Source organism: Protopterus annectens, chromosome 3.part1 (assembly GCF_019279795.1).
Source record: "Protopterus annectens isolate FY-2018-M chromosome 3.part1, PAN1.0, whole genome shotgun sequence".
Lineage (NCBI taxonomy): Eukaryota > Metazoa > Chordata > Ceratodontiformes > Protopteridae > Protopterus > Protopterus annectens.
The window spans coordinates 575,009,961-575,036,742 of record NC_056732.1 but is presented as its reverse complement, the minus strand read 5'-3'; the positions used below and the strand labels follow the sequence as shown (position 1 = coordinate 575,036,742).

The following is a 26,782-nucleotide window of genomic DNA, read 5'->3' as shown; positions in this document are numbered from 1 at the left end:
GGTTCCTGCTGGGAGCCAGTCATTTTCAGTTCAGAGCCCTACCCTTTGGTCTCACCACAGCCCCCAAGGTGTTCAACAAGGTAATTGTAGTTGTAGCGGCTCACCTGAGGCTTCAGGATATTCAGGTGTTTCCATACCTGGACAACTGGCTCTTCACTGCGCCCAACAAGCATCACCTGTGTCTGGCCCGAGATTACTTCATTCGGTTGGCAGATCTACTGGGAATTACAGTCAATGTTCAGAAATCCCAATTGCAACCAGTACAAGTTCTAGACTTCATTGGGGCAGGGCTAGACACTTGCAGATGAAGGTATTCTTAACTCCAGACAGGATCTTACACCTCAGGTGCCACATAGCTCAGATAGCAAACACCAAATGCGAGCAAGGTTCTCCGGGCTTTGGGCTCCATGGCTGCCTCCATATCGATTCTCCCTTGTGCGTGCTTTCATATGCGGGTTCTTCAATGTACTCTTGGCTGTTCAGTGGTCTTGGCTAGACCTGCCCATGGAATTTCCAATCAGGATCAGTCACGTCTGCAGGACGTCTCTTCTTTGGTGGTTAAGCTCACCGAAGATATCAGAAGGATGCCTCTTCGCGTCATCTCCAGTCCAAGCCACAGTGACCAAGGATGCCTCCCAACTCGGGTGGGGGGACACTGTTTGGGAAGGACAGTCCAAGGCACTTTTTCCCAGTCAGAGACCAAGTTGCACATAAATGTTCTAAAGATGAGGGCAGTGCTTTTAACGTTGGAAGCCTTTCACACTGTCCTTCCTCTCGGATTGATTACAATTCAGTCAGACAACATGTCATTTATCTGGTATATCAACAAGCAGGGGGGAACCAGATCCTACCCCCCTATGTCGTGAGGCCATGAGAGTGTGGAAAAGGACGATCTCCACCGGTCGGTTTCTGATAGCAACGCACATCCCGGGGTGTTCCAACATTTTAGCGGACAGATTGAGTCGGGCTATTCTGATGCCGTACGAGTGGTCTCTGAAACAGTCAGTAGCGGAGGAGATCTCCCTTGCATGGGGTCAGCCTTGCTGTGATCTCTTCGCATCTCCTTCCAATGCGAAGTGCAGCGAGTTCTTCGCTCTGATTCCCTCACCAGGAGAAGCCCCCAGAGACGCTCTAGTCCATGCTTGGCCCCCCCGGGCTTCAGAAAGCTTGCCATCTGCAGTGCAAAGTTATCCTCATTGTCCTGTTCTAGCCTCATCAGGTTTGGTTCCCATTCCTTTGGTCTCATCTCTTAACTCCCCTGTGGGTTCTGGATCCCTGCCCAGATCTAATCCCCCATCCATCGGGGGCCTGTCCGCCCGATCTGGGCAACCTCAAGCTGACAGCCTGGTTGCTCCAGTTCCGTTGATTGCCAGGACTCCCGGTCTTTCATCCCCAGTAAAATCCATTCTGGTGGCTTCTCTTAAAGATTCCACTAGGAAACTTTATCGCAGTAAATGGAAGCGCTTTTCCATTTGGGCCTCACAGAGAAAACTAGATCCTTTTACAGCCCCTGTTCCAGCGATGTTGGATTTCCTGTCTGGCATTTTTTAGCAAGGAGCTAATTCCTCCACAGTGAAAGTACAATTGGCAGCCATTTCTAATTTTCATGTTGGTGAAGACAACATTGCCTTAGCCTCCTCTAAGTTGTGTAAGGCTTTTCTTAAAGGTACTTTTCTGTTACATCCACCTGTCAAAAATTCAGTGCCTCCTTGGGACCTTACCTTTGTTTTACAGGCGTTGGTGGCTCCTCCGTTCGAACCTGCAGCTTTGGTGGATTTTAAATTTTTGTCCTGGAAGACCGCTTTCCTAGTCACCATTACATCTGCTAGGAGGGTTTCTGAGCTTCAAGCTCTGTCTGCTGTGCCTCCGTATTTGGTCTTCCACAAGGATAGGGTCTCTCTCTGTACTAATCCTTCCTTCTTACCCAAAGTGGCATCTGAAGCAAACATAAACCAGTCCATTAATCTGCCCATTTACTTTCCTAACTTCCAAAATAAAGGTGAATACAAACTTCATTTGTTAGATGTTCATAGACCGCTTCGTTTTTATCTTCATAGAACAAAGTCTTTCCGCAAGACTGACCAGTTATTTCTTTCCTTTTCCAAAGCATTTCTGGGAAAAGCTATTTCTAAAGTTTCTTTGGCCAGATAGATCACTCTTTGCATTTCACATGCCTACAAAGCAAAAGGTTTATCTCCTCCTGGTATTGTTAAGGCTCACTCTACCAGGTCCATTACCTCCATTTCCCATTACAAATTAGATCTGATTTCTAGGGGTAGAACATCCTTTGGCTCTGCGATGCTCAGGAATATCCTTCCATAAGGGTCTCCCAGGATTGGAGTAGCTGGGGAATCTGTCCCACAGGTTGCAGATAAAAATGAAGTTAACTACTTCAGATAAAGAAGTTATGTACTCACCATAACGTTCCATCTGAGTAGTTATACTTAATTTTTCTGCAGCATTCCCTCCCTCTGTCCCCCGGACCTTGTTTTGTCTTTTCAGGTTTGGTTCATTGGGCTGAGTTGCTTATGTATTTAGTTGCAGAAAACTCTGTCTGAGGGAAGATAGGAGATGGTAGGGCATTATGGGTAAAGGGAGGAGCTCAGAGCTTGGAGCAGATGCTAGGAAAATAAAGTTGCAGGCTCGATCCGATACGGATCCGTATTACCCACAGGTTGCAGAAAAATGAAGTATAACTACTCAGATGGAATGTTATGGTGAGTACATAACTTCTTTTTTTGTTCTGGTATGGCATTTAGTATTTTCCAATTATTCTTAATATTATTACAAAATGTATTTATATCACTAGAATATTGCAATGAGATTCAAAAAATATCTTCGGTAGGGTCCTGTTGTTTATCAGTAGTACCTATATTTGGTGTATGCCTAAAATAAGGTGTGCATCTGTCATGCCTATGTGTCCAGGCTTCTGTAATGGATGCATCTATTTCTCATTCATGGTAACCTCTCTGCAAAAATTAATGTTTTAGGGAATCATGAGCAGCGTTTGCATCACAGTCATCATTATGTAATCTCAAGACCCTATAAATTTGTCCCTTTAGCGTATTATGAGCTATATGTCTAGGGTGCATGCTCTTTTTATGTAAAAGAGCATTTTTTCATGTGGGTTTCCTATATATGCTATTAGAAAGATATACTAAATCAGCTTTCTTGAGTTGTACATCCAAAAAATCTATCTCTTGGAAAGAATACTTATATGTAAATTTTAAGAAATTGGTTGTACTATGCATAAACTCTACAAACCCCTTTAGCTCATCTACATTACCCTGCCATAACATAAACATATCATCTACAAAACGAGCATACCAGGTAATATGTTCAAAATATACATTGGTATCTGTTAAAATATACATTTTCTCCCATTGTGCTAAAGCTAAGTTGGCATAGCTATTTGCACAAGCAGTGGCCATAGCTACGCCAACTTTCTGGAGAAAAAACTCATGTTCAGATATACAGACATTGTTTTCCAAGACAATTTCCAACAATGAGCATATAAGTGTAACCTTGTCATTCGTAAAACAAAGTCTTTCTGTTAAAAGTCCCTAATAATTCCAATTCTCCAGTCATTGGGTATGACTGTGAGTAAAGATTCGATGTCAAGTATTACAAAAATGTAATCAGTATCTGCACTCAATAATCTATCATGTAACTTCTCTAAAAAAGACTTGGTGTCTCTCAAGACACTAGTACATTCATCCAATAAAGGGTGTAAAGTTTTCTCTATGTAGATCGACAGTGGCTGTGTACACCACCCTGTCCCAGACACAATAGGTCGCGTAGGTGGGGTTACCTTATTTTTATGAATTTTGGGTAAACCATATGTCATCCTGATGAGTGGATGATCAACATTAAAAAACTTGAAAATATTTTCATCAATAAGATTAGTCATGAGAAGATCGAAGACTAAAAAAGAAACTTTTTCCATTATACCATTCGTAACTATCTTAGAAACGCACTGGTAAACATTCTCGTCATATAAAAGTAGTCTCATTTGATTAACATGCATATCTCTATCAAGAACAACAATTCCCCCTCCCTTGTCAGCTGGTCTAACCTCCAATGAATGCATATTTTTTAAGTTAATTCGGTGCTGTATAATCTTCATGCGACATATTGCAGAATTTAGCTCTTGTGCCTTGTTCAAACAAAGTTCTGAACTCATTTTCACAAACATCAATAAATGCTTGAATAGTAGGGTGAGGCAGAGGTACAAAGATGCTTGTTTTTTAAAAATGTCAGTTGTACTCATATTATTGTCAGTAAATAATGTTTTTAAAGTCAAACTTCTACCTAATAATTTCAGATATTTGAGCATTTCAACTTGATCTGCTCTTTTAGCTGGTATAAATGACAAGCCTTTATTTAGCAATGAAATTTGTGCTGGTGTCAGTAAAAAGGAAGAAATGTTAACTACTAAAACTGTGTTTAGAAGCGTTGTTTCTTGACCGTTCGTTGTATCCTGTCCGTGCTCGATTGCCGTTGCAGTCTTCCTTTTCTCCCTGTGCTCCTTGACCTGTTTCTTATTCGGAGTGGATTTGGTAAAGAGAATGTTGTCATTGGTTTGTTCAGTAAAAAACCATTTGCTGTATCCTCATGAGCATCTAAATTGTGCTGCGAAGTAGATGGTAGTGTTACATTAACACTGTTATTATTTATGTTACTTATTTTATTTTACTTTGTCTGAAGAAGCAATGTGTTCATCGTGAAAGCGCTTATCTTTTTGTATGTTTTTTCATTAAAGAGTCAACTAGTTTAGCCTTGCAGGCTCGGTACTTTTATTTTTATTTCTTAGTTCTTTATTTATTGTAGCAGTCCGAACTCTGCATCTGTTTTGCCGTTATTTGATATACTTTCTTCTCTTTTTACATTGCAATACTTAAATTTCATAAAAATAAAAAAATAAAAAAGTACGTGTTTACTTTAGTATCTTCACCACACAAAATAATCACTAAAACTGCTTTATTGTATAACATGCAATTTTTATCAGCATATGCTTTATACAATTACTGTTAAGAACAAAAATAGTTTTACTTGGTTACTTTCTCTTTTTTACCTTTTAGTGTCCTTCCAAACATTGTCTGCATGTCCTCCCCGCGGTCGAGTGATGCTAAAGACATGCAGGTAGGTGCGAGCATGAATGGGCGTGCCTTCGTTGAAGGTTGGGCATCGGGCTGGCAACTCGGCACTGTAAAAATCCACTGCCAATCATGAGTGGACCGGAGTTCCGCTGTGGCGACCCCTAACCGGGAAAAGCCGAAAGACTTTAGTGTCCTTCCAAACATTAATGACATAAAGTGGGGCACTTGCCTGTCAGTCCTCCCACAAGTTTAAGAAAGTCAACAAAAATCCTATCTTTCTCAGCATGCTTTTCTTGTAAAGCTATGTTTCACAAATGTGATTGATGCCTTACAGTTTCACGTTTATAAGCACAAGCACATACAGTCTCATATTTATTTACTAAGATCAGTGTTGCTGGTCTTCCTGTTCATCTCTATCTCCATCTCTCACCCCCAGACTTCGGTTCAAGTCCAAGGTACTCCTGATTCTTTTAGTCAATGCCTGTTTTTTTCTCTCTCTCTCAAGCATCTTCCTTTAGAACATTGGAAAAAGTTTCACTGGCAAAGTCTTTGTGAGTTTTATTATCAGAAGAATGAGAAGAAGTTTTTTCTTCTGTTTGATGCATCACTTTTTGTTAGTTAACCTTTTGTACTTCTTCCTTAGACTGTTCTGTATCAAAAAATGACTTTGATCCTCTAGGAAATATATTCTGAAGACAGCTAGATACAGCAGCATAAATCTCACACCTGACTCTCAACAGTCCCTGTTTGCTGCAATAAATTTACTTTTCCTTTGGTGGTGTACAGGAATTAATCATTTCCACAAACACTCTACTGTCTCCAATTTTTAATATTTTGCCCTTTTATCACAGTTTTGTCAGGATCAACTCTTTCTGGTGGCATGATTGCATCTTTACTAATACAAGTTTTTGCTGCTTTCTCATGGCCACATTTGGAGAATAAACACAATGTGCCATTTAAGCTAACAAATCCTGCTGTGGAATGCCAGTACAATTACTTATTTGTTCTTTCATAAATTTAATACAGTCTGTTCTTTTCAGTTTCTTTGAACCAGTAGAACGTCTCCTTTTTTCTCTGGATGCTCTGTCCTCTGAGACTAACATTTTTTGAAACAGCTCTTCTTGAGCAGTGTCAAACCAGCTAGCCTTTTGACCTCTGATTTTTGCAACTTTATCAGTTCCTCTGAATAGCTTTTTAAAATTTCTTCCATTTTTTCCAGCCTTTTGTTATTTGAGTTAATATACTGTTACAATGTTTCATTTATTTTAATCATGCCTGAGCATATTAGACTTATTTTTTTCTTCTAAATTACTGGAAGTCCTCTCTTGTACCAAAGCTGGAGCTTGAAATGCTATTTTGCAGAACAGCTTTAGGATTCTTCCCAGCCAGTGTTTTCTCTTTACCTTTTCTTTTCTTTTCTTTCCTTTCATCTCTATACTTTGCTAGCATCCAGGCAGTGTTTTACTAGTCATTAACTGATTTTAGTAAAACAAGCAGAATTACTGGCCATAGGTTCATAGGTTGGTACTAGACTATTAGCCCTAGGGCCTATACAAGCCTAGCCATAACAATTCCCTGGCTATTTCTTCCCACACTATTTACTTCCCTGGACCCCTGTCTAGCAGGGCGACTGACGTGATCCCCAGGGTGAATTTCCTTTCTCCCATCCAATCGTCAAGGTTCCTTTTGAAGAGGGCCAAAGAGGCACTCTGCTTGACATGTGTGGGCAATCTATTTCAGAGTCTGGGGAGTCTCTGAGTCAGGAACCTATCCCTCCAGCATGTTTTGTTTATTGCGATGCCAAGGTTTAGATCCCTGGAGCTTGTGGCGCTGAGGGATTGGGATTTCATTAAGTGTAGCATGTCCAACAGCTCTGGGTTTGACATAGCCTTCTATGTTAAGCAGAGATCGCCTCTGAGTAGATGATATGCGACAGAGTATAGCTGGAGTTTTTTAAGACGGTCAGCGTAGGGCATCTGCTTTAGGTCTGTGAATCTTTTAGTGAGGTATTTCTGCGGCCTTTCCAGTTGTTGCAGATGTCTTGAGAGGTACATACCAAATGGGGCGTTGTATTCTATAATGGGTCTAATGAGGGATGAGTACAGTGGGACAATGCCCTTAGTGATGAGGTGTGCCACATAGAAGGATTTCCTGACTGTTGTGGCGATGTGGTTACTGAAGGTGAGACCACTGTCCACCTGTGTCCCTAAGTCTCTTATCACACTTTCAGTTTTTAGTGTACTGCCACCTATACGGTAATTCACGGGTACGTGTTTTTTCCCAAAGGGGATAACTATACATTTCTTGGCATTGAGCACGAGTCCATGGCTCTGGCACCAAGCATCTGTTAGGCCCTTTTGTAGAGTATCCACATCATTTGGGGATTCAATAATGGTTCCCAGTTTGCTGTCATCTGCGAACTTTGTTAGCCATTGTCCCTTAGTGTTGGCCTGTACTTCAGAGAATTATCTATTAGTTTTCATAGGTTCATAGATCAGTACTAGGCCAACTGCCCTTGGGGGCCATTTTAAGCCTAGCCAATTACCCCACATGAGAATCAAACCCTGCACCCTGTGTCTGTAAGGTAAACATCTTAACCATTATGCCAACTTCCCACCCAATGTGTTGAATTAGACTAATGTTAGTGCTTCAGCCCAGAGTACCCTTTCGTTTTCCCCCACTCATAATGCACACCTTCCCCTAGTTAACGAAAATATAATTTGACCCATTAACACCAAGGTATAAACTACCTTGCTTGAAGGACTGCCAAGGATACTCATAGCCAATAGGTTCATGAAGCATTGCAAATAGCAACGGGGAAGGTTGTCATATCAGATGGGCATGAATGAAATGTACATAGCATAATGACTGAGCCTAACTTTCATAACTTATTCAGTCAATACAATTGACATGTGTGTTACAATCCCAACCTACTACGCATATGGGTGGCCTCGTAACAGACGACCCCTCTTAATACAAGCACCAAACAATGTTCTAACCCAGAGGAAACAGTGCAACTTAGGTTGGAAGCCATGCATAGAATATCACATAGCATGCCTTGCAAATATCCAAAGTCATTGTCCTAAAGAAAGTAAAAGTTGCAGCAACTTTTGCTCATACGTGAATACTAGGCTAATAGCTCTGAAGGCCTATTTTAAGCCTAGCCTATAACCCTAGATCAGAATCAAATCCTGTGCCTTGTGCCTGTGAGGTGAAGATCTTAACCATTATGTCAATGCCATCCTGTAGTGTGTGTCCTTGTTTGGGGAGGAAGAGTATTGTGTGCAGCATAAAGGAAATGCAGTCTGAAAGTCATTGTGAAAGGTAAATCTTAGAAACTGCATTTCTCTTCCTTCTAACAAGCTGGGGAAGAAACAACCAGTTGTGTGTCTTTCCTGAAGGACGTGGATCTGTGACTGTAGAAGCGCAATTGTCTGCATATATCCAAAATATGTTTATTTTATTTATTTTTACATTTGTTAACCGGGTTAGTCTGTCTGGGTTCTTAGAAGCCCTTTTTCAGCAGAGACCCGAGGATAAAAGCTCGCAAAAAAAAAAAAAGTTTACGGAAACAAATAGTAAGAACAAAGATCAATACGGATCACATTTTAAGTACACATACTTCTGAAGTAATTACGTAACATGCAATAAAGGAATATACAGAATGGATAGAAATACAATACATATACGGAAATTTTCACATAGTATGGCAGGAAACTAAGCAGAAATATGGAAAGACTAAGGTCAATACATTGCTGAACCAAGGTACTAGGCATGAAGTAAGTAAATATACAGATAAAGTTGTGTGAACTTTGGAAGTTAATAAATAAATTAAAAAACAGTAATAAGGAATTATGGGAATTGTGTAACATGCGCTAACTAGTATGGAATGTGACGGAAAAAATGTGTAGGTAGTAGTGAGAGAGAGCTAGAAGTGATACAGTCAAGTTAGGTTATCCCTTAATGTTTCTTGGGTATTAGTTTAGAGCATGAACATATCCAATTTGCTAGGAAAAAAAGATTTAAGCTGTTTCTCGAAGGCACTTTTGTCTTTAAGTAGTCTACGGGCTAAAGGGAGTGTGTTCCAATTTTTTGCAACTGAGTGACAATAGAGTATTTTCCCAAAGGTTTTGTTTGGCTTATGAACTTCAAGAAGGTACTGATTAGTACTTCTTAGTGGGTGTTGAGGAGTATAAAGTGTCAGGGAATTTGCAAGGGATGGGCAGGATTTAGGATTGTTTAGTATATTGTGGGCTATTAAGGAGTTGGGATTGAGGCAGTGAGTTGGAAAATTCAGGCCAGTGTAAAGCCTTTAATGAGAGGCAGTGATGGGATTTGTAAGGTTGATTTGCAGCTAATCTGGCTACTTTGTTATATGTGGTTTCTAGTTTGGATATTAGGTTACTTTGTAGATGGGTAAGAATAGGTGAAGCATAGAGTAGGGATGGTAGAAGCAGGGATTGGGCAAGGGATGGCCTGGATGCACAAGAAAGAAAGTTTTTGTGACGGTAAAGCAGACCTAGTTTTTGGTGTTTTTTTTTTTATTGAGCTATCGCCTTTATAAAACTTGGAAATATTGGCAAAATGAACAGGTTGTTAAATATTTGATTAAGAAACCACCATGCAAAGAAATGACGGATTTGTCCACAGAGATACCCTGTCTTTGTGAAATACGAGACACTGGAGAGATGAACATAGTGCATGGAGTTTTGAAATTCTTCAGTCTAAAGTAAAGTTCCAAAATCCTTCTGGCTAAAGTGATGACTCAACAGAAGAAGCTGACTGCACTTCCAAGATGGCTGCACAAAGAATAACACCTTAATTTCATATATCTCAGGGTGAAAAACTCAGAAAAGAGCCAGTGAATTATGGGGGTGGAGGGTGGATTTCAGTTATTGGCTAGTTAGTGCACGCCTGGATGCCAGAAAAGAAGAAATTTAAAGATCCTGAAAGAAAATCAACCAAAAAAAAGTGAGGAGAACACACTGGCTGGGAAAAATCCTGCAGCTGTTCAGCAAAAGCAGTTCAAGATTCAGCTTAGGGGCTAAGACCTGACTTACAGTAAGCTAGGGGGAAAAATAAATCCAACGTGTTTAGATCTAATTAAAATAATCAACTCAAACAACAAAGGTTGGAAAAAAGGAAAAAACTTTAAACACTTGTTCATATAAGCTGATAAAAAATGCAAACATCAGCGGTTGAAAAGAAAAGGCTGGCTGAGTATGAGACTGCATCATATAGGGAAAAATAGAAGTTATGTACTCATCATAACGTTCCATCTGAGTAGTTCTGCTTCATTTGTCTTCAACCTGTGGGACACTGGGAGAGCTGAAATTAAACTGTTGTTCATAGTGCAGCCATCTTGGAAAGCCTATATTGTTTGTTTGTGTCTTTCGGCTTTTCCCGGTTAGGGGTCGTCACAATGGAACTCCGGTCCACTAATGATTGGCAGTTGATTTTTACGTACTGGTTTGCCAGGCCTGACGCACAACCTTCAACGAAGGTACGCCCATTCACGCATGTCTCCACGCAGAAGACGCTCTAGCTGAGAATCGAACCAGACAGCGTCTTACTGTGAGGCGACAAAGCTACCGCAGCACCACCACCGCAGATTGGAAAGCCTATATAGTAATGTTTTTTTGATAAACCGACTTGTTTCTAACTTTTTTTTCAGGGCAGTAGACTCTCTGTCTTTTGGGGGGGTAAGTAAGTCTTGAGGATTGTTGGCACTCAGTATGTTGTTTTCTCTCTCTGGGGTTCGTGCTGAGACAGCCTTGGGTGCAGGGGATCCAGAGACATTTGGAGACTGGCTGTCCATTACATCATAAGCAAGGTATAACCCATATAGTTTTAGGCTACTGCATCAGTGATGATATCTACTGTTATAGTAAGTGCAACATATGCAGCTGTGCTTTCTGCCAGATTATCGTTTACCTGTCGGAATTAGTAAAAAAAGCATTTGGTTTAACAACTTCCATTCTAACTGGTATTTTACAGTTAAAGTATGCCAACACTTCAGTCTCTCAGCTCCAGTAGCTAAAGACACAAAGCTCCTTTTTATATCCCTTTTATTCTCAGGCTTTATCAACAAGCTACCCTTAGACCTGCCTTAGGTACCAATGATTTTACATGTTGATTAAATGGCAATATTTAGGTCTGATTCGTCTTAGTCCACTATTAAAAAGCAGTAGAAGTTTAGATAAACTACCTTACAAAGTGGCTACTACAAATTAATTTGTTTCTCAGTATGCAGGGAAAAATAAAATCATGACATTTAGGGCTATGTAAAGTTTTGCTGCAGCCCCACAAATCTGGCATGGATGGCATGTAAGAATTAAACAGCTTGGACCGCATGAAATGATTGCTTGACCTGCAGTTGAATTTCCAACACTGTCTACAGGCAAAAATGAATAAGATTCTTTTCTGGGATAGAAAATCTGTCATTTTCTTTCTTCAGAAAGGACAAAAGCAATTGGGAAATGGTTGTTACTTTTGTAATTAGAATATAGTATACCTATAAATTGCTGCTGCTTCTAAGAAAAAACTTTCAATTCTTTCTAATCAAATACATAAATTTATTACACTTTCATCAAAATGAGTTCTATCTGTAACTGATGTTGCATCTAAGAATAATATTTCACCTCCTCTATAAGTTTCCAATAATATATGTAGACTTGTTACATTTTCACCAAAAAGAGAACACCACTGCCACAAAGTATCCAAAGCAAAATAGCAGTAGGACATAAACCTGAACCTTTATATGGTTTTCTACTATTTAAGGTCCTAAATAAAGATACATTGCCTTTCCCAGCCAGCCATCTCAAAATCGAATCTTCAAAATATCTGCCCCAGTCCCTCCCCCAACTCCATTTCATTAAATACCCTCTCACTCCAGACTGCACTGCACAGACCATAAATTCTGTATTTTGGGTCCTCAACAGCTCTTAGTCTAAAACCTCTTTCTCTCTCTTCCTCAATTCTACAAAAAGTTAAAATGACAAATACCTTAAAAGAAAGCTGTTTATTCACAGTTTCCCCTAAAGTGAAGTACTTGAATCCTTGCTCTTTCTTTCCATGTCACATTCCATTGTTTTGTTTTACACAGGGGCTGCATCTTACTTCAGACTGATTTACCACTTTAAGTTTCTTTTTCATTGATATGGAATGTCCAATTGATATTTTACCTTATTTTTATATATATATATATATATATATATATATATATATATATATATATATATATATATATATATATATATATATAGTGTGTGTGTGTGCTAGAAATGATCAAAATAGAATAATATCTAAACTCAAAAACATCTAAATACAAAATATTGACAAAATTGAAGTTATTCCATGGAAGGATTTCTGCCCCCCCCCCCCGACAAAAACATTGGTTTTAGATTTTGTTAGATTTTATCAATATTTTGTGTTTAGCTGTTTTTAAGTTTTGATATATTTCTCTCAGTATTTTTGCAGTTGATCTTATGCTGCTTAGATAGATTTCTAGTGTCCCCATATATTCTTGATTTTTTTTTGGGGGGGGGGATTAGGATTAGTTCCCAGAAAGGCCAAACGATGGTTTATCTAGATCTAGATCTTTATCTAGATCATTGCTCTACCCTGGTCAACAAATTTAAATAAGTAAATAAAGAATGATTGAATGTGTACATGCATATATCTGTTTTAGCTGCAAAAATTAATCAATGGAGAAGCTGAGGAACCCAGCCTGCCTTGAATCACATCCTGCACCACTCAAAGAACTGCAGTTGTAGAAATCGGGGAGAAGCAGATGAGTCAGGGAGGTCTGCTAGAACATGAATGTAAGAATTAGGAATCAGTAGAAAAATGAACCTAAAAATCTGGTGTGCATTTCTTTTTAATTTACCCACATTGACTGACAATATTACAGTTACTATGTAGTTGTAAGAGTCTTGTGGACTTAAACATTTTACTGTTTTAAGTAAAATAATAACAATAATGGTGATTACAATATGCTGACAATATTACTGTGAAATGTTTTTAATCATTTTGATGTTTTATTACAGGAAGAATTCAGGATGTTATTTTAAAAGAAAATCTGGAAAAGGAAGATGAAATTTTGGTGTCTTTGGCTGAATTGAAGCAGGTAAACACTCCGCTTTAGCACAGACTGCTGTTTAATGCCTGTTTTCTGTGAATAACTACCTGCTGTATCTTCTGCATTTGCTTGAATAAACTGATTCAAGGTGGCATTTGCTTAGAGTTTCATTGCATTCTTCTTTGTAGGTGGAGTTTTATATACTTGCTTAGGAGTAATCTGTAGGTAGTCTGAAGTTAATGCACCTCAGCAGAAGAGGAAGACAGGTGTTACATTGACTGTTAGTAATAGCTCTTTCTCGGAGGTGCAGTGACCTTGGGAAGAAAATAAATTGTGGGAGGTTTTCCAGCTTGCTTCTCACATAGGGGATGTGAACTGGGGCTTGTTCCTTGAAAAATAAATTCCTTTTTTTTTTTGTTACATTTTTTTTCATAAATTGAGCAAGTTCGTGTAGGCTTTCCAAGAAAGTGTGTATTCTGAGAATATGTATACCCAGCCTTTGAATTTATAAGCTATTCTAGCCAGACAATTGTATTTCTTGGTTGTGAAAAAGTACAGTAGATCCTTACTGTGTCATTGAAACAGTATATCTTCTAGTCTTACCGTATCTTCCCATTTTTATACTATGACAAGGAGCTGTCATACAACAAATCGTTATTCAAGTCAATTAACTGGTAAGTAGTAATGCACTGAGAGACTTTTCTTTATACACTGCAAGTAATGGCATACAGTCAGAACTACAGGTAGCTAATTTCAGTAGATGCATGTAGATGATTTCTCCATGATGCAAACTGCATACTAAACAAAACAGTCTTACATCTGTGGCAGGTCCTAAAAAATGGAATTATCTGGCTAAAATCTCCTTACACTTGCCTTTTGGTCTCACCATGATCCACATTAGCATCCACTGCACCTGAGTTAAATGATACACTTGGTATCACCAATTCTAGATGTTTCCATGTCCATTTGCTGCCTGTATTTCCTGCTTGAAAGAATATGCCCATGCAGAATGCTAACCAAAAAGTGAAATCATAAGCCTTGTTGGCCTACAGAGTGTTGGTGTATTTGTCAAATTCCAGAGCAAAATTAATCACTAACTGTACTTGTTCTGCTTCTGGTGTGACATGATGTTCTAACTGTTGTTACTGTCTGTGATTTTAAACTGCCATTCTTTGCTGACATTCAAAGTCTAAGGCCTTACTAGTCTGTTATTGCTTCAGTGAGATGGAATCTGGAGGTGAGTGTAGACAAGAGTACTGGTTAGAAATGTATAGAAGCTACAAGGACTCCCAGAACTAAAGAAGACATGCCAGGTCTGAAGCAGACACACTTGTCAGGAGTCAAGGCCTAAGAGCCACAAGGTTGAACTTTTTTTCGTTATCCTTCAGTGTTCAGCATGTACATCACTGTTGCAGTAGTCTAAGCTATATGGGTTATAGCCTTACCTAGGATATGATTACCAGACAACTTTCAAAGATTTCTGGTGCCTTCCGTGTGCCTAACACTGCCATTGGCATGAGCAGAGCCATATAATGGGCAGTTTGGTCACCAAAAGCTTCAGAGTTTTCTTGCCGTTAAAGTGCTTTGCCTCAGTGGGCTTCATGGAACTGACGGTTGACTAGGTATCCTTTCAAGACAAGGGCAGTTAAGTATGCTTCTGGGAAACCCTTCCACTACATTAATTCTCTGAAGATAAACTGTTTTCTTCTATGAAGGTTTTATTTTTATGCTATGAAACATAACTTTATTGGACTGCTTTACTGCTGAAGGGATTTTTACTTGTGTAAGGTTTTTGTGAGAAAATTGTATAAATTTTTTTTTTATATATTTTCTTGTAGAAGTAGTGTTTGTGGGACAGGTAGTGTGCTTTTGGAGACTTTTGAAAAAAAATTTACCTCAGAAGACTTATTTCCTGTTAGAAGCTTTACCAGCTTGCTGAGCCTCTGCTATGCACTTGTGAGGCTTTCTTCCTAGCTTGAATAAGGCACCAATTTTTGATCTCTATGGTTCTTGCTTCCTTCATCTGTAAGAATAATAAAAGTCATTAGGGAGTCTTCAGGTGTCCAGCCAGCTCCATCACTGACTCAGCAGCTGATAACTGCTGTGGCCAAAATTAGTTCCGTGGACCACTCCTCTTTTGCTCCTGGCCCTTTTGGTGTAGCTTTCTGGGAAGCCACTATGGCCCAGGAGATAGGCATGTCCTCTGGTTCATTGGGCTTAGTGGAAAGAGTGGGTGAAGGTTTACAATTTAGCCAGGGTAAGGTGCCTGATTCCCAAACTAGTTTTCCTCTCGTGGGTCAGTCCTCTTTCAGGGAATCATCCAGGAAGAAAAACCCGAAATTTACCACTGTTTCTTCTCCTCTTTCTTTAACTATGGACAGGGAAATTTGCTGTTATTTGCTAAATGATTGCTTTCTGCTTTTAATGTATTAAATCGTGGTTCCTTGCTACATTCTAAAAGAAAAAAGATTTCCCTCACAATGCGACAGTAATTTCTAGTCCGATGAGCAGGAAAGGGAGTGTGATTCTTCAGTTAATTTTCAAGCCAAAGATTCTGATTCTGATGAGAGATTGTTTTCAGATTTCTCCCCAGAATTATTTTTTTCTTATGCTATTAACAAAAATAAGAAAATATTTCAGTGGGACGAGAATGAAATCCATATGTGGTGCAGACATATTATGATTTCTTATACCTGGAGTTTCCTGAACATGCAGCTATGCTGTCTGCCTTTGAGGATGTTTTCTTAACAGCTTGCATTATGGCTGACCGTCATTCCTCTGCCCTCAAAATGTTCTTGTTCTCTAACCTCAAATAAGGTCCTACAGTGATATCTTTATGAAACTCTTTCACTGATTAAACAAGTTTGGCCGACATCTGTTTAATCAATCCCATTTGGTCGATTATACAGATAGCAGACAAGTGTAAAAGATTGACAGTCCTGAGCAGGGGTATATTCCTTTTTTTTCGGGGTTTGTATGATCTCGGGGTTAGTTAATATAATTAGTGGGCTGATGGAGGTACAGGGAGGTTTCCCCCTACAAAAAAACAATGTTTTGAAGGTGCGTACATTGAGGTTCTTCGTCAGTGCAAGCATAGTAGGTTTGTTGAAGGTTTGGTTTTCAACATACAGTGGTTTACTTTTAGGATGTCAACATACACGTTAGCCGACCAACTGAATGTGAATCATATATACATATATACATACATACACACACGCACACACACATCTATCTGCCTACAGACCATACCTCTCAATTGCCCAAAATTTTGAAGAATGTCCAGATTTTTGCCTCATGTTTTTGGTTTGTTCCTCATGATATTTGTGGTTTTCAGGCAAATCACCAAGGAATGAAGTCATTAATTAATAGGTTCATAGGTTCATACTAGGCTATCTGCCCTAGGGCATTTATAAGCCTAGCCAGAGTGTGTTTGGCTTTCGCCACCCATTTTAAATTAATTTTGCTATGCCCTTTTTCGAGGTTAGTATACTGTGCCTCTGTCTAACAGTGACACAGAAGTGATACCCAAGGTAAACCTACGCTCTCCCATCCACTCATCAAGATTCCTCTTGAAGAGAGTCAATGAGGAATTCTGCCTAACCTGGCCTGGGATTTTATTCCAGAGTGAAGGGAGCCTCTGGGTTATGAATCTGTCCCTCCAGCATGTCCTATTTATTTCAGTGCTGAGGTTCAAGTCTCTCGAGCGCATAGCTCGATGGGATTTGGATTTTCTGAGGTGCAGCATGTCCATTAATTCCGGGTTTGACATGGCTTTATACGTCAGGCACAGATCGCCTCTGAGCAGGCGGTATGCCACTGAGTAGAGCTGGAGTTTCTTTAACCGGGCAGCATATGGCATCTGTTTGAGCCATTTGATCCTCTTAGTGAGGTACTTTTGGGGTCTTTCCAGTTGCTGCAGGTGTCTGGTAAGGTACATCCCAAAAGGGGCATTGTACTCAATTATGGGCCTGATGAGGGATGAGTAAAGAGGCACGATGACCTCCCCTGATCTAGATGTGAATCCCTTCATGATTAGGTGGGCTATATAAAATGTTTTTCTAACCACTTTGGCCACGTGGTTGTCAAATGAGAGATTGCTATCAACTTGGGTCCCCAGGTCCCTAATTACTTCTTCTATACTTAATGGATTACCACCTATGTGGTAATTTGTGGGCACTTTGTTTTTGCCAAAGGGGATGACTATACACTTTTTGGCGTTTAGCTTGAGGCCATGGCTCTGGCACCAATTGTCTGTTTCTATGAGGCCCTTTTGGAGGATGCTTGTGTCGGCTGGAGAGTCGATTATGGCGCCCAGTTTGCAGTCATCTGCGAACTTGGTCAGCCACAGTCCTTCCGTGTTGGCCTGTACCTCTGAGAAATATATACCGAACAAGAGAGGTCCCAGGACTGAGCCTTGTGGGATGCCACTTGTAACTGGTTTGGAGTCTGACATGGCTCCAGCAATTCTAACCATGTGGGTTTTGTCCTTGAGCCAGTTTGCAACCCATCTAGTGACAAAGGGGTTTATATTTAAGCTGGTGAGCTTATCTATAATGCCCGAGTGGGGTATTGTATCGAAGGCTTTTGCGAGGTCCAGGTAGGCTGTGTGGACCACCTTCCCCTCGTCAATGGCCTTGGTAACTGTTTCAAAGAAATCAATCAGATTTAAGAGGCAGGATCTGCCCTTAACAAAGCCGAACTGGGTAGGATCCAGTGTCTGTAGGTCCCCAATATCTTTATTTATGAGGTCCATGATGATCCTTTCCATAGCTTTGCAGACCAAGCTAGTCAGGCTTATGGGGCGATAGTTTCCAGGATCCGTTGAGGCACCACCTTTGTGGAGAGGGACCACTGTTGCTGTACGCCACTCTTTGGGTACATATCCTGTAGTAAGGCTGAGATTGAACAGTAGTTTTATGTTTGGGTTTAGCTCTTCTTGGAGTTCATGTAGGACGCAGCCCGGGACACTGTCTGGTCCCATTGATGCTGTGTTTTTGCTTTGGGGAGGGCGGCTCTTACCTGAGCATCTGAGATGTCAGGGGGGGCAGCACTTTGCTGGGATAGATATTTGCCGTTTTGGTGGGGAGGGGGGGGGGTTTGCGCTGAACCTGTCAGCTAGGATGTTGGCAATGTCTGTGGGTTTGGTGTATTTTTTGTCATTTTGGACTAATTCTGAGCATATCTGGGAATTCCCACCCAGGTTCCTAACATAACTAAAGAAAGCCTTGTGATTATCCTTAGTGTCCTGTGCAATTTTTCTCTCAAAGCTGGTCTTAGACAATTTTATGAGTGCCCGTAGTTTTTTGCTAATACTGATCAGAGATGCCTTCCTTTTTTGGGATTTTGCTCTATCATGTAGTAGCTTTCTCCTTCTATTGTATAGTTTGTTTATGGCTGGGGTCCACCAGACAGGACGTCTGCCTTTGGAGGATTGGGTCTTGGTTTTATTTGGGATTGCATGATCCATGCATTCCTAAAGGTGTTCATAGAATGCGTTTATAAAGGATTCTGCGGTCTGGGCCATATTTTCCACAGGCCCGGGGGCTTTGAAGGATTCCATCTCGGTTTTGAGGAGTGTGAAATTTGCTTTAGAGAAGTTTTTCACTGTGGTTTTCTGGGCAGGGGGTGGGGTGGGATGTGAATATCCAGTGAGATTAGTTTATGGTCTGATCTTACCAGTGAGGGATTCACTTCTGGTCTGGAGCATAGAGTCCCCATGTTGGTGATGATCAGGTCCAGTATGTTTTCCCCTCTTGTGGGAGTGGTAACAAGTTGTTCCATAGCATTTGAGTTTATAAATTCTAGGAACCTTTGGGCTAGAGTGTTGGAGCTAGAGTAATGCTCCCAGTCTATGTTTGGGTAGTTGAAGTCGCCCAATATAATGGTGTTTAGAGAGACCTTTATATTTTCCAGTGTTCTCAGGAAGGCCGAGTGGGGTTCCTGGGTTTGGGAGGGTGGTCTGTAGCAGGCTATAAACTGGAAGGCAGTTTTACCCACTGTTAGTTGCACATGGATAGTCTCTGATGCTTCGTGCTGTGCCACCAACCTGGAGGTGTGGGTATCTTTGACGAATATTGAAACTCCCCCTCCTTTTGTGGTTCGGTCCAAGTTTTGGGGCCAGAAAGCATGGTATGAGGTATAACCTGGTAGTGCTGGGATGCTCTCGGGAGCCTTGAACCAGGTTTCTGTTACTGCACAGATATCGATGTTCTCCATGCTAAGGAGAGTTTTGAGTGCGTGCATCTTGAGGTTTAGACTTCTGGTGTTGATTAGCATTACTCTTAGTTTCTTATCCCTTGTGATACCTATGGAGGTGGTCTTTTGAGCCTTGCCTAAAAAAGGCACTATGGGGGTAGCAAGAGCCTTTGCCAATATCCAAAAGCCCAGGGGTGACAGGTGCAAGCCATCCCTAGTGAAGCATCGTGGCTTGTCGAGCATGTCATCCCCCAGGCTGACAGGCATTGGATCCCCTTTGAATGACACCAATACTTAAGCCAATTGTTGAAATTGATTATCTTGTCTTCATATTGTGGCATCATTCTTGGTGAGGGTAAGATGCTACTCAAGGTCAGGGTCATACTGGCCTGGGCTATTTGCTCAGAGAGCTCCTCTATGTCTCTTTTCATGTAGTCCAGGGAGGTACATCTGAGGTCATTCACACCAGCATGGACAATGACTGAGTCATATTTGTACTTGCCTTGGAGTGACCTGCGTGCTTGTGTTATGTGGCTGATCCTAGCGCCTGACAGGCAGCTCACCGTGACCTTCTCCTTGTTCAGCCTGGTGAGCGGGACGTCAGTGTGCCTGACGACAGAGTCACCTATTACAAGTGTATCAGGTGTGTTGTTTAGCCTTAAGGGCTGTGACTGTTCGGCACACTGGCTTTGTGAGCTATGTGTTGCACATGTTTTGTTTTGGGGTAGCGGTTGCTTGGGTGTCTGCTTTGGAGGTCTCTGCTGCTTAGGCAGATTTTTATTTAGAGCCTCCGAGTATGTTTTTGTCTGTTTATGTGTTTGGTTTGCTGTCGTGGTAGGTCTATGTGAGACTGGAATTGTAGTGAGTGTGGTTTCCTTCTCCTCCTGACTGGTTACGCCAGTACTGAGTTGAGAGAGTTTAGCCTCCAGTTTGGCTATATGGTTGCATCTCTCACATGTTTTGGAATTTGTTGGTAGGAGGAGAGGGTTGTCTGTGTACATGAGGCAGTTGTAACATTGCCTCAAGATTCCCAGATTCACCAGCTGGACCGGAGAGGAGATTGACAACTGACCTTTGGACATGCTAGAATAGTATTGGGAATTCCTTTATAATTGAAAAAAAGGGCCAATGGGGAACAAGGTACTCAAGGGGAGTTTGTGAGGGTGTAGTGCTTTTAATTTTTTAGTGCTGACTTACTTTAGTGAGCAAGTGCCAGGTAACTTCAATGCAATGTGTTACAGGTAACTTAAATGCAAAAACGACAAACAGTAACTCTCTTTCAAGTGAAACAAGGAAATAAGTACAGTAAGCAATGCAGATATCACTAGGGATCCACAGAAGCGCAGAAAAGCCGCATTTTAGGTGGAATTAGCGTTTCAGGGAAATAACAAGCAAACAAACAACAAGCATACAAACAAAGCTAGATTCAGCAGGCTTGGATCTGGTCTATGCTACAGCAAACAAGGTGTACCAATTTCAGTAAGAAACAGTTCAAATATGCAGGCACTATAAGCCTTTAACCAAAAATTCCCAGCTCAGAAGGGCAGAGTCCAGCCTCTCCTCCCACACGAGTGCAGACCACGAACCTTCTTAATGTAAAATAACTGGCTTGAAGCCCAAGTGCTTAAACCAGAACTAATACACTTTTAGAACAACAGGCACTGAGCCCTCAATCAGCAGTTCCCAAATTAGAAGGATGTAAGCTTCCTGCCCTGCCACCACAGTGCAGGCCACAAACCTTCCTAATGTAAAACAACTGGTCTGAAGCCCAAGTGCTTAATCCAAAAGCCTTAGAATGATAGCTAGACTTTAATCAAGTTACTACCAAGCAGTAATAAATACAATTGAATACTTTAAAGAATGCCTGGATTAGTGCTCAAGTTATACAAACAAAGCTAGATTCAACAGGCCTGGATCTAGCCTGTGCTACAGCAAACAAGGTGTACCAATTTCAGTAAGAAGCAGTTCAAATATCCAGGCACTATAAGCCTTTAACCAGAAATTCCCAACTCAGAAGGGCAGAGTCCAGCCTCTCTTCCCACAAGAGTACAGACCACGAACCCTCTTAATGTAAAATAACTGGCCTGAAGCCCAAGTGCTTAAACCAGAATTAATACACTTTTAGAATAACAGACACTGAGCCCTCAATCAGCAGTTCCCAACTTAGAAGGATGTAAGCTACCTGTTCTAATGACATACTTTTGAGTTTCAGACTTCATGTTTTTCAGAAAAATGCATATTAACACAAATCTTGTTATTCTAGCAAATTTCTAAGTTTTGAACAGCAATATTTAAAATCTGTCACTATTTTTAGGCCTTTGTCACCCCATTATTTTAGGCTTTGTCCCAATTTCTTGGGCTAAGAATGCTACAGACAGATAGATATAGATACATATAGATATAAATATAACTACACTCTGGCAATGTATACAGCAAAACAGAGGGAGGGGATAGCTTTTACAACCATGAACTATTATAACATCTTGTGTTAGGGTGTAGATATAGACATTTATATATATATATATATATATATATATATATATAGAGAGAGAGAGAGCTATAAATATATGTATATGTATGCATTTATTTCCTTCGTGGGGCAAGAAAGCTTTGAAGCTTTTTCTTTCCTAAACTGCCTGTTATATGGCTCTGCCTATGCCAGTGGCTGTTTTGGGAGTGTGGAGGGTACCCTAAAGCTTTGAAAGCTGTTCTGGCTGGATGGAGGTCGTATCCTAGACAAGGATATAAACTGCACAGCTTTTATTTATTTAATGTTTGTTTACCGGGAAAGTCCATCTTGGAACAAAGCCAATTTTCAGAGGCCCACAGAGAAGTGCTGCAGAGCATGTCTTTGTAATGCTTAGGCTAGGTTAGCTTAGGCTATTGTAACAGTGATCTTTAGGGCATCTACTGTTATTGTAAGTTTACTTACACAACTGTACTATGTTCATCATTTGAGCATTGCTGCAGTAGCCTTAGCTATATGGGTTATATTCTGCACAGGATATAACAGCCAGCCAGTTTCCAAAGCTAAAGAGCACCTTCACACACCCAGACCATTTACAGTTCAAGTATAGCTGTAGAAAATCAGTGGTCTGGGTGCCAAGCCCTTCAGAGCTTTTCTGTCACTGAAGAGTGAACCTCTTTCAGGCTTTTGAGAATTGTTGGTGATCAACTATCTTTTCTTCATTGCTGGGCAGGTAAATTCCCTTTGAGGAAAAAAAAATCTTCCACAGCTCATTTTATACAATACCTAAAAAAAAATGAAATTATGTTATATTTGGAATTCATTTATTTCTTGGACTGTCATTTGACTTTTCATCTATTTGGAACATGGCGTTTTTATTTATTTATTTTTTAGTGTAAACCTTGATAAATTTAACAATTTCTCTAATTTCTGGTAAGAAAACTTATAAAATTTTGTTTAGTAGCTGGGATGAGTGTATGTTGTTACTGTTGTAAATGGGCTTCAAGCTTCGTTCTTGGCTTTACCATGGAAGAACTTACCGCTTCCTCAGTTCTTCCTTCCTGTGGTCACAAAACAACGAAGACAATTTCCAGTCGTCCTTTGCTCCTTCAGCTAGCTAATAATTTGCATCAGCTGCAGATGGGTGTCTCTGCTGCAGCCATTTCTGGTTTCTCAGACCACTCATCATCTTCCTTGGTTTCCGCTATTGTAGTCCCTTCAGCCACCATAGACAAGGGGTTAGATATCTCGTATGCAGCTGTTGAAGTGTCTTTAGTGGGCATGGAAGAACCAATCTTGTTGGTCTCGGAAAAAGGAACAATAAATACTTGTCTACCTAATGTCACTATGATGCCTGTTTCCTCAAGGTGATGTCCCTGACAGGAGCTGCCTGCTTCTATGGACAACACAGTTTAAAAGAAGGAGCAAGTGAAACATGTATCTTGTCCTGTCTGTCTCACTTTTGACAGGAATGGTTTATTGGGTTTAGCTCAGGCTCTTAATCCTTCTCATTCTGGATTTACTGGTTAAAGATAAAGGAAAAGGAATTCCTAATTTTCTGAAGTTTCCCAGTGTGATGACCAGGGAAATGATTGTGAGGAAACGACTTTTGTTTTTTCTCCTCAGGTATCTGATTCTGAGGGGGTATTTCTTCTAACTGTCCTTGGAAGATTTTTTTTGGAAACCAGTTGTTTCACTGGGAACATACTGCCATTCTAGTTTCTTTGAACAATATTCTGATTCATTGCAAATGGAATTTCCTCAACATACTCCTGTTCCTCCTATTCTTCCATCTTTGGAGATTGTTTTGTTGCATCCTATAACATGCCTGACAGCCAGCCTGCATGCCCCTAAGAAGGCAGATGGATTGTATAAAGTTCCATACCCTTACAAGTTTTTATTTTATAATCCCAGATTTGACCATGCAGTGACTTCCTTGGCAAATCCTTCTGCAGCTAAACATTTGGTAAATGGGAGTCCATCCCCCTTTGATAAGGACTGGAAAGCCTTTGATAGGTTTGCGAAAAATGTATACCTCTGCCACACTTATTTTTAGGATTCTTAATTGCTATGCTCACCATAGGCCCTGGACCCATAGAGCGAGGGGAAGGGAGTGCCATCCCACTTTTAAGGAGGACTTATGCGTGCATCGGAGTCACACGCACACTAATGTAAATTTTAAGCATATATGTGCGCGGAAAAATGTTCCCGATCACATCATTACTACCAGAGTCATGGTAAGGCTGCTGCATTTATGTTTATGTAGGCTGCTCCATTAATCTTTATGTAGGCTCCTCTGTTAATGTTTATGTAGACTCGGCTGCTCCGTTTATGTTTATGTAGGCTCCTTCGTTTATGTTTATGTAGGCTCGGCTGCTCCGTTTATGTTTATGCAGGCTGCTCCATTTATGAAGGTCTGTGTGTGGCTGGCTATCCCTGCCGATGTTGCTCTTCCATACCACAACACTCGCATGCACACACACACCTATGGGCAATTTAGAATGTCCAATCCACCTAACGGATGTCTTTGGAGTGTTGGAGAAAAGACAATTCAATGATAATTTGAATTTGAAATGTGCCTTAAGATGGCACATTTAATTGTGTATGTGTATGATTCACTTTTTTACATTTTTATTTTTTCAGTGTATATGTTTTACCTGCAGTTTAATGTGCTATGACAAAATATTTTTTTACTCGTGTTTACTTCGTTGTTGACTTGTTTAAGATCTTGATATTTTGCTGCGTGTATACTGCCTTTTCTCACTACGAATTTGCATTGCTACCTTTGCTCCTTCTATCTTCACTGGTAAATTTATTAGAGGTCACATGCCTATTGCTGGTTCATATACTCTTTTCTAGGTTCATCTCTATTGGTGCTTCTATCCTTACTGGGAATTTGAATGGAGGTTAATTGGTTAAAGTATGTTATACACGTTTTTATCCAGTAGCTTGCAGTTGGCAAGTGTTTTATTTTAGTAGGAATTCTCTGACTTTCTGCGTTTGAATGTTTTCATTGATTTGTATTATCTCTCGGTACCCATGTTGAGGTTAATGAACACAGTTTAAGCAGCTCGTTGAGCAGGAGTTTATTAAGTGCGAATTGCCCACTGTTGCCGAACAATATTGTGACTCACCTTAGTGCTTGCTGATACTTCGGTTGTCTCTATTGCTATTATTTCTTTCATTTCACTACTTCCAATTTGAACTTTAATATGTTTAATGTGTCCATGATGTGTTTTTTACTGGAAGATGTATTTGATTACTTAATTTTTTTACACGTTACTATACTGGTTACCTTTTTTTTTTATCTCAGAGTGTACTTTATTGCCATTGGTTAGTTTGTTCATGGTAACTACATGATTGGATAATGCAGTATGGTATGTTTATTCATTTTTACTAGCTCCTTACTGGCTACTCTCATACTCTGTTTATTCATGACTGCCTGGTTGTGTTGGATTTCATTGGATAATGTTATGTTTTGTTGACTTTGCTTTACATTCCTTTTCACTAGGTTGGTTTATTTGGAATGTACTGAATTACCCTAATGAATTTGCAAAACTTTATTTTTAGCATTTATCTGGTGCAGATTTTCAACATTTATTTGTCGCAGACTTTACACCGGGGAGAAATGATTCTGTTTATTGCTATTCACCTGAGAAATCTCCATGTTTAAAGTGCTTTATTCACCAGTTCCTCTTAGCATGATTTAATTATTTAATTTAACTTACTTTATTTACCAGTTCCTCTGAGCATATTTAACTATTTAATCTTTTAATATTCCTGATCAGTGCTTTTTGTACTTATTTGTTAATGAATACTGCACTTCACTGATTGCATGCCGAGTTCTCCACAACGTTTTTTTACCTTATGTTTATTGGTTCTTCTTGCTGAATTTGATAAGTGGTTACAGGAAACATTATCTCATGTTTATTCATTTCCTCTAGCGGCTCATAGGCTACTCTCTTACTCACTGTTTATTCATGAATATGATGTAATGCCTGATTCTGTTGGACGTTCCAAGACTTGCCTTATCTTCCTGATAACTGCATTGGTTTGTTACAGTTTTATTACTTTTACTATTTGTTTTAAAACCTTATCTGTACTTATGTTTGATTTATTCTGATGAAGTTCTTCGATAATAAAGAATGAAAGCGCTAAATGATCGGTCTCCGTGTCCATTCTTATGCCTAAATCCTAGAAGTGTTTTTTCCATAAAAATAAAACAAAGCTCATCCGTCCATATTCAAATGCAACTTAGATCTAAGGATGGTAATAGAAAATGTACTCCAGGATTGCCCCTCGTGCCACTAATGGATAAAGGCAGTTCCTAAATGCTGCATCCCTTACATGTCTCCTCTCAAATTATCTATGGTGTGATCACAGTTATTCTCACTAGGGCTAATATACAGTTGTCAGCCATGGGATAGGTAAGACCAATCAAAAAGTGTTAATTCAAGCACCAAAAGGGAACTGGCCAAGCTTAAAATATCCTCCAAGTGAACCTATGTTGTGGTAGTAAATAGTTATAAAAATTTTAGATCACTAAATGCCCCTCTCACCCTCCACCCCCCCAACTCAGTCTTCAACAGCTTCCGGCGCCTATGAAGCACACGTATTAATTGCTTGCTTACTTCAGTTGAGAGTATGGGGAACACTATAGCCACTTCTTGTTCAGAGAGAAAAATCTTCTCTAAATGCGTTTTATTTTTTTTTCATTGTATCAAGTAACCAAACATTTTTGAAGTGTGCTTATGACTTAGCTGATACCTTTTCCAGAACAGCGGCTCCTGGAAATTTTATGATAAAGTTTGCATGTTACATTCTCAAAATTTACCATCCGATGTTGTTAATTTTCATTCATTCCTTACTGAAGGGTTATTGGTTCCATCCTCGAAACTGAGTTGGCCTCATACCAAGCTCATGTCAGCCAAAAACTCTTGA

General features: G+C 40.0%; 1 protein-coding gene across 1 annotated transcript in view; it reads left to right on the top strand.

Annotated features, from left to right (window-relative positions):
• TBC1D5 (TBC1 domain family member 5) overlaps window positions 1–26,782 on the top strand; it is a 1,986,766-nt gene that overhangs the window by 1,843,831 nt on the left and 116,153 nt on the right. The window contains exon 17 of the mRNA XM_044066237.1: window positions 13,148–13,227. Coding sequence (XP_043922172.1) covers window positions 13,148–13,227 — 80 coding nt within the window. The remainder of the gene's footprint in view (window positions 1–13,147; window positions 13,228–26,782) is intronic.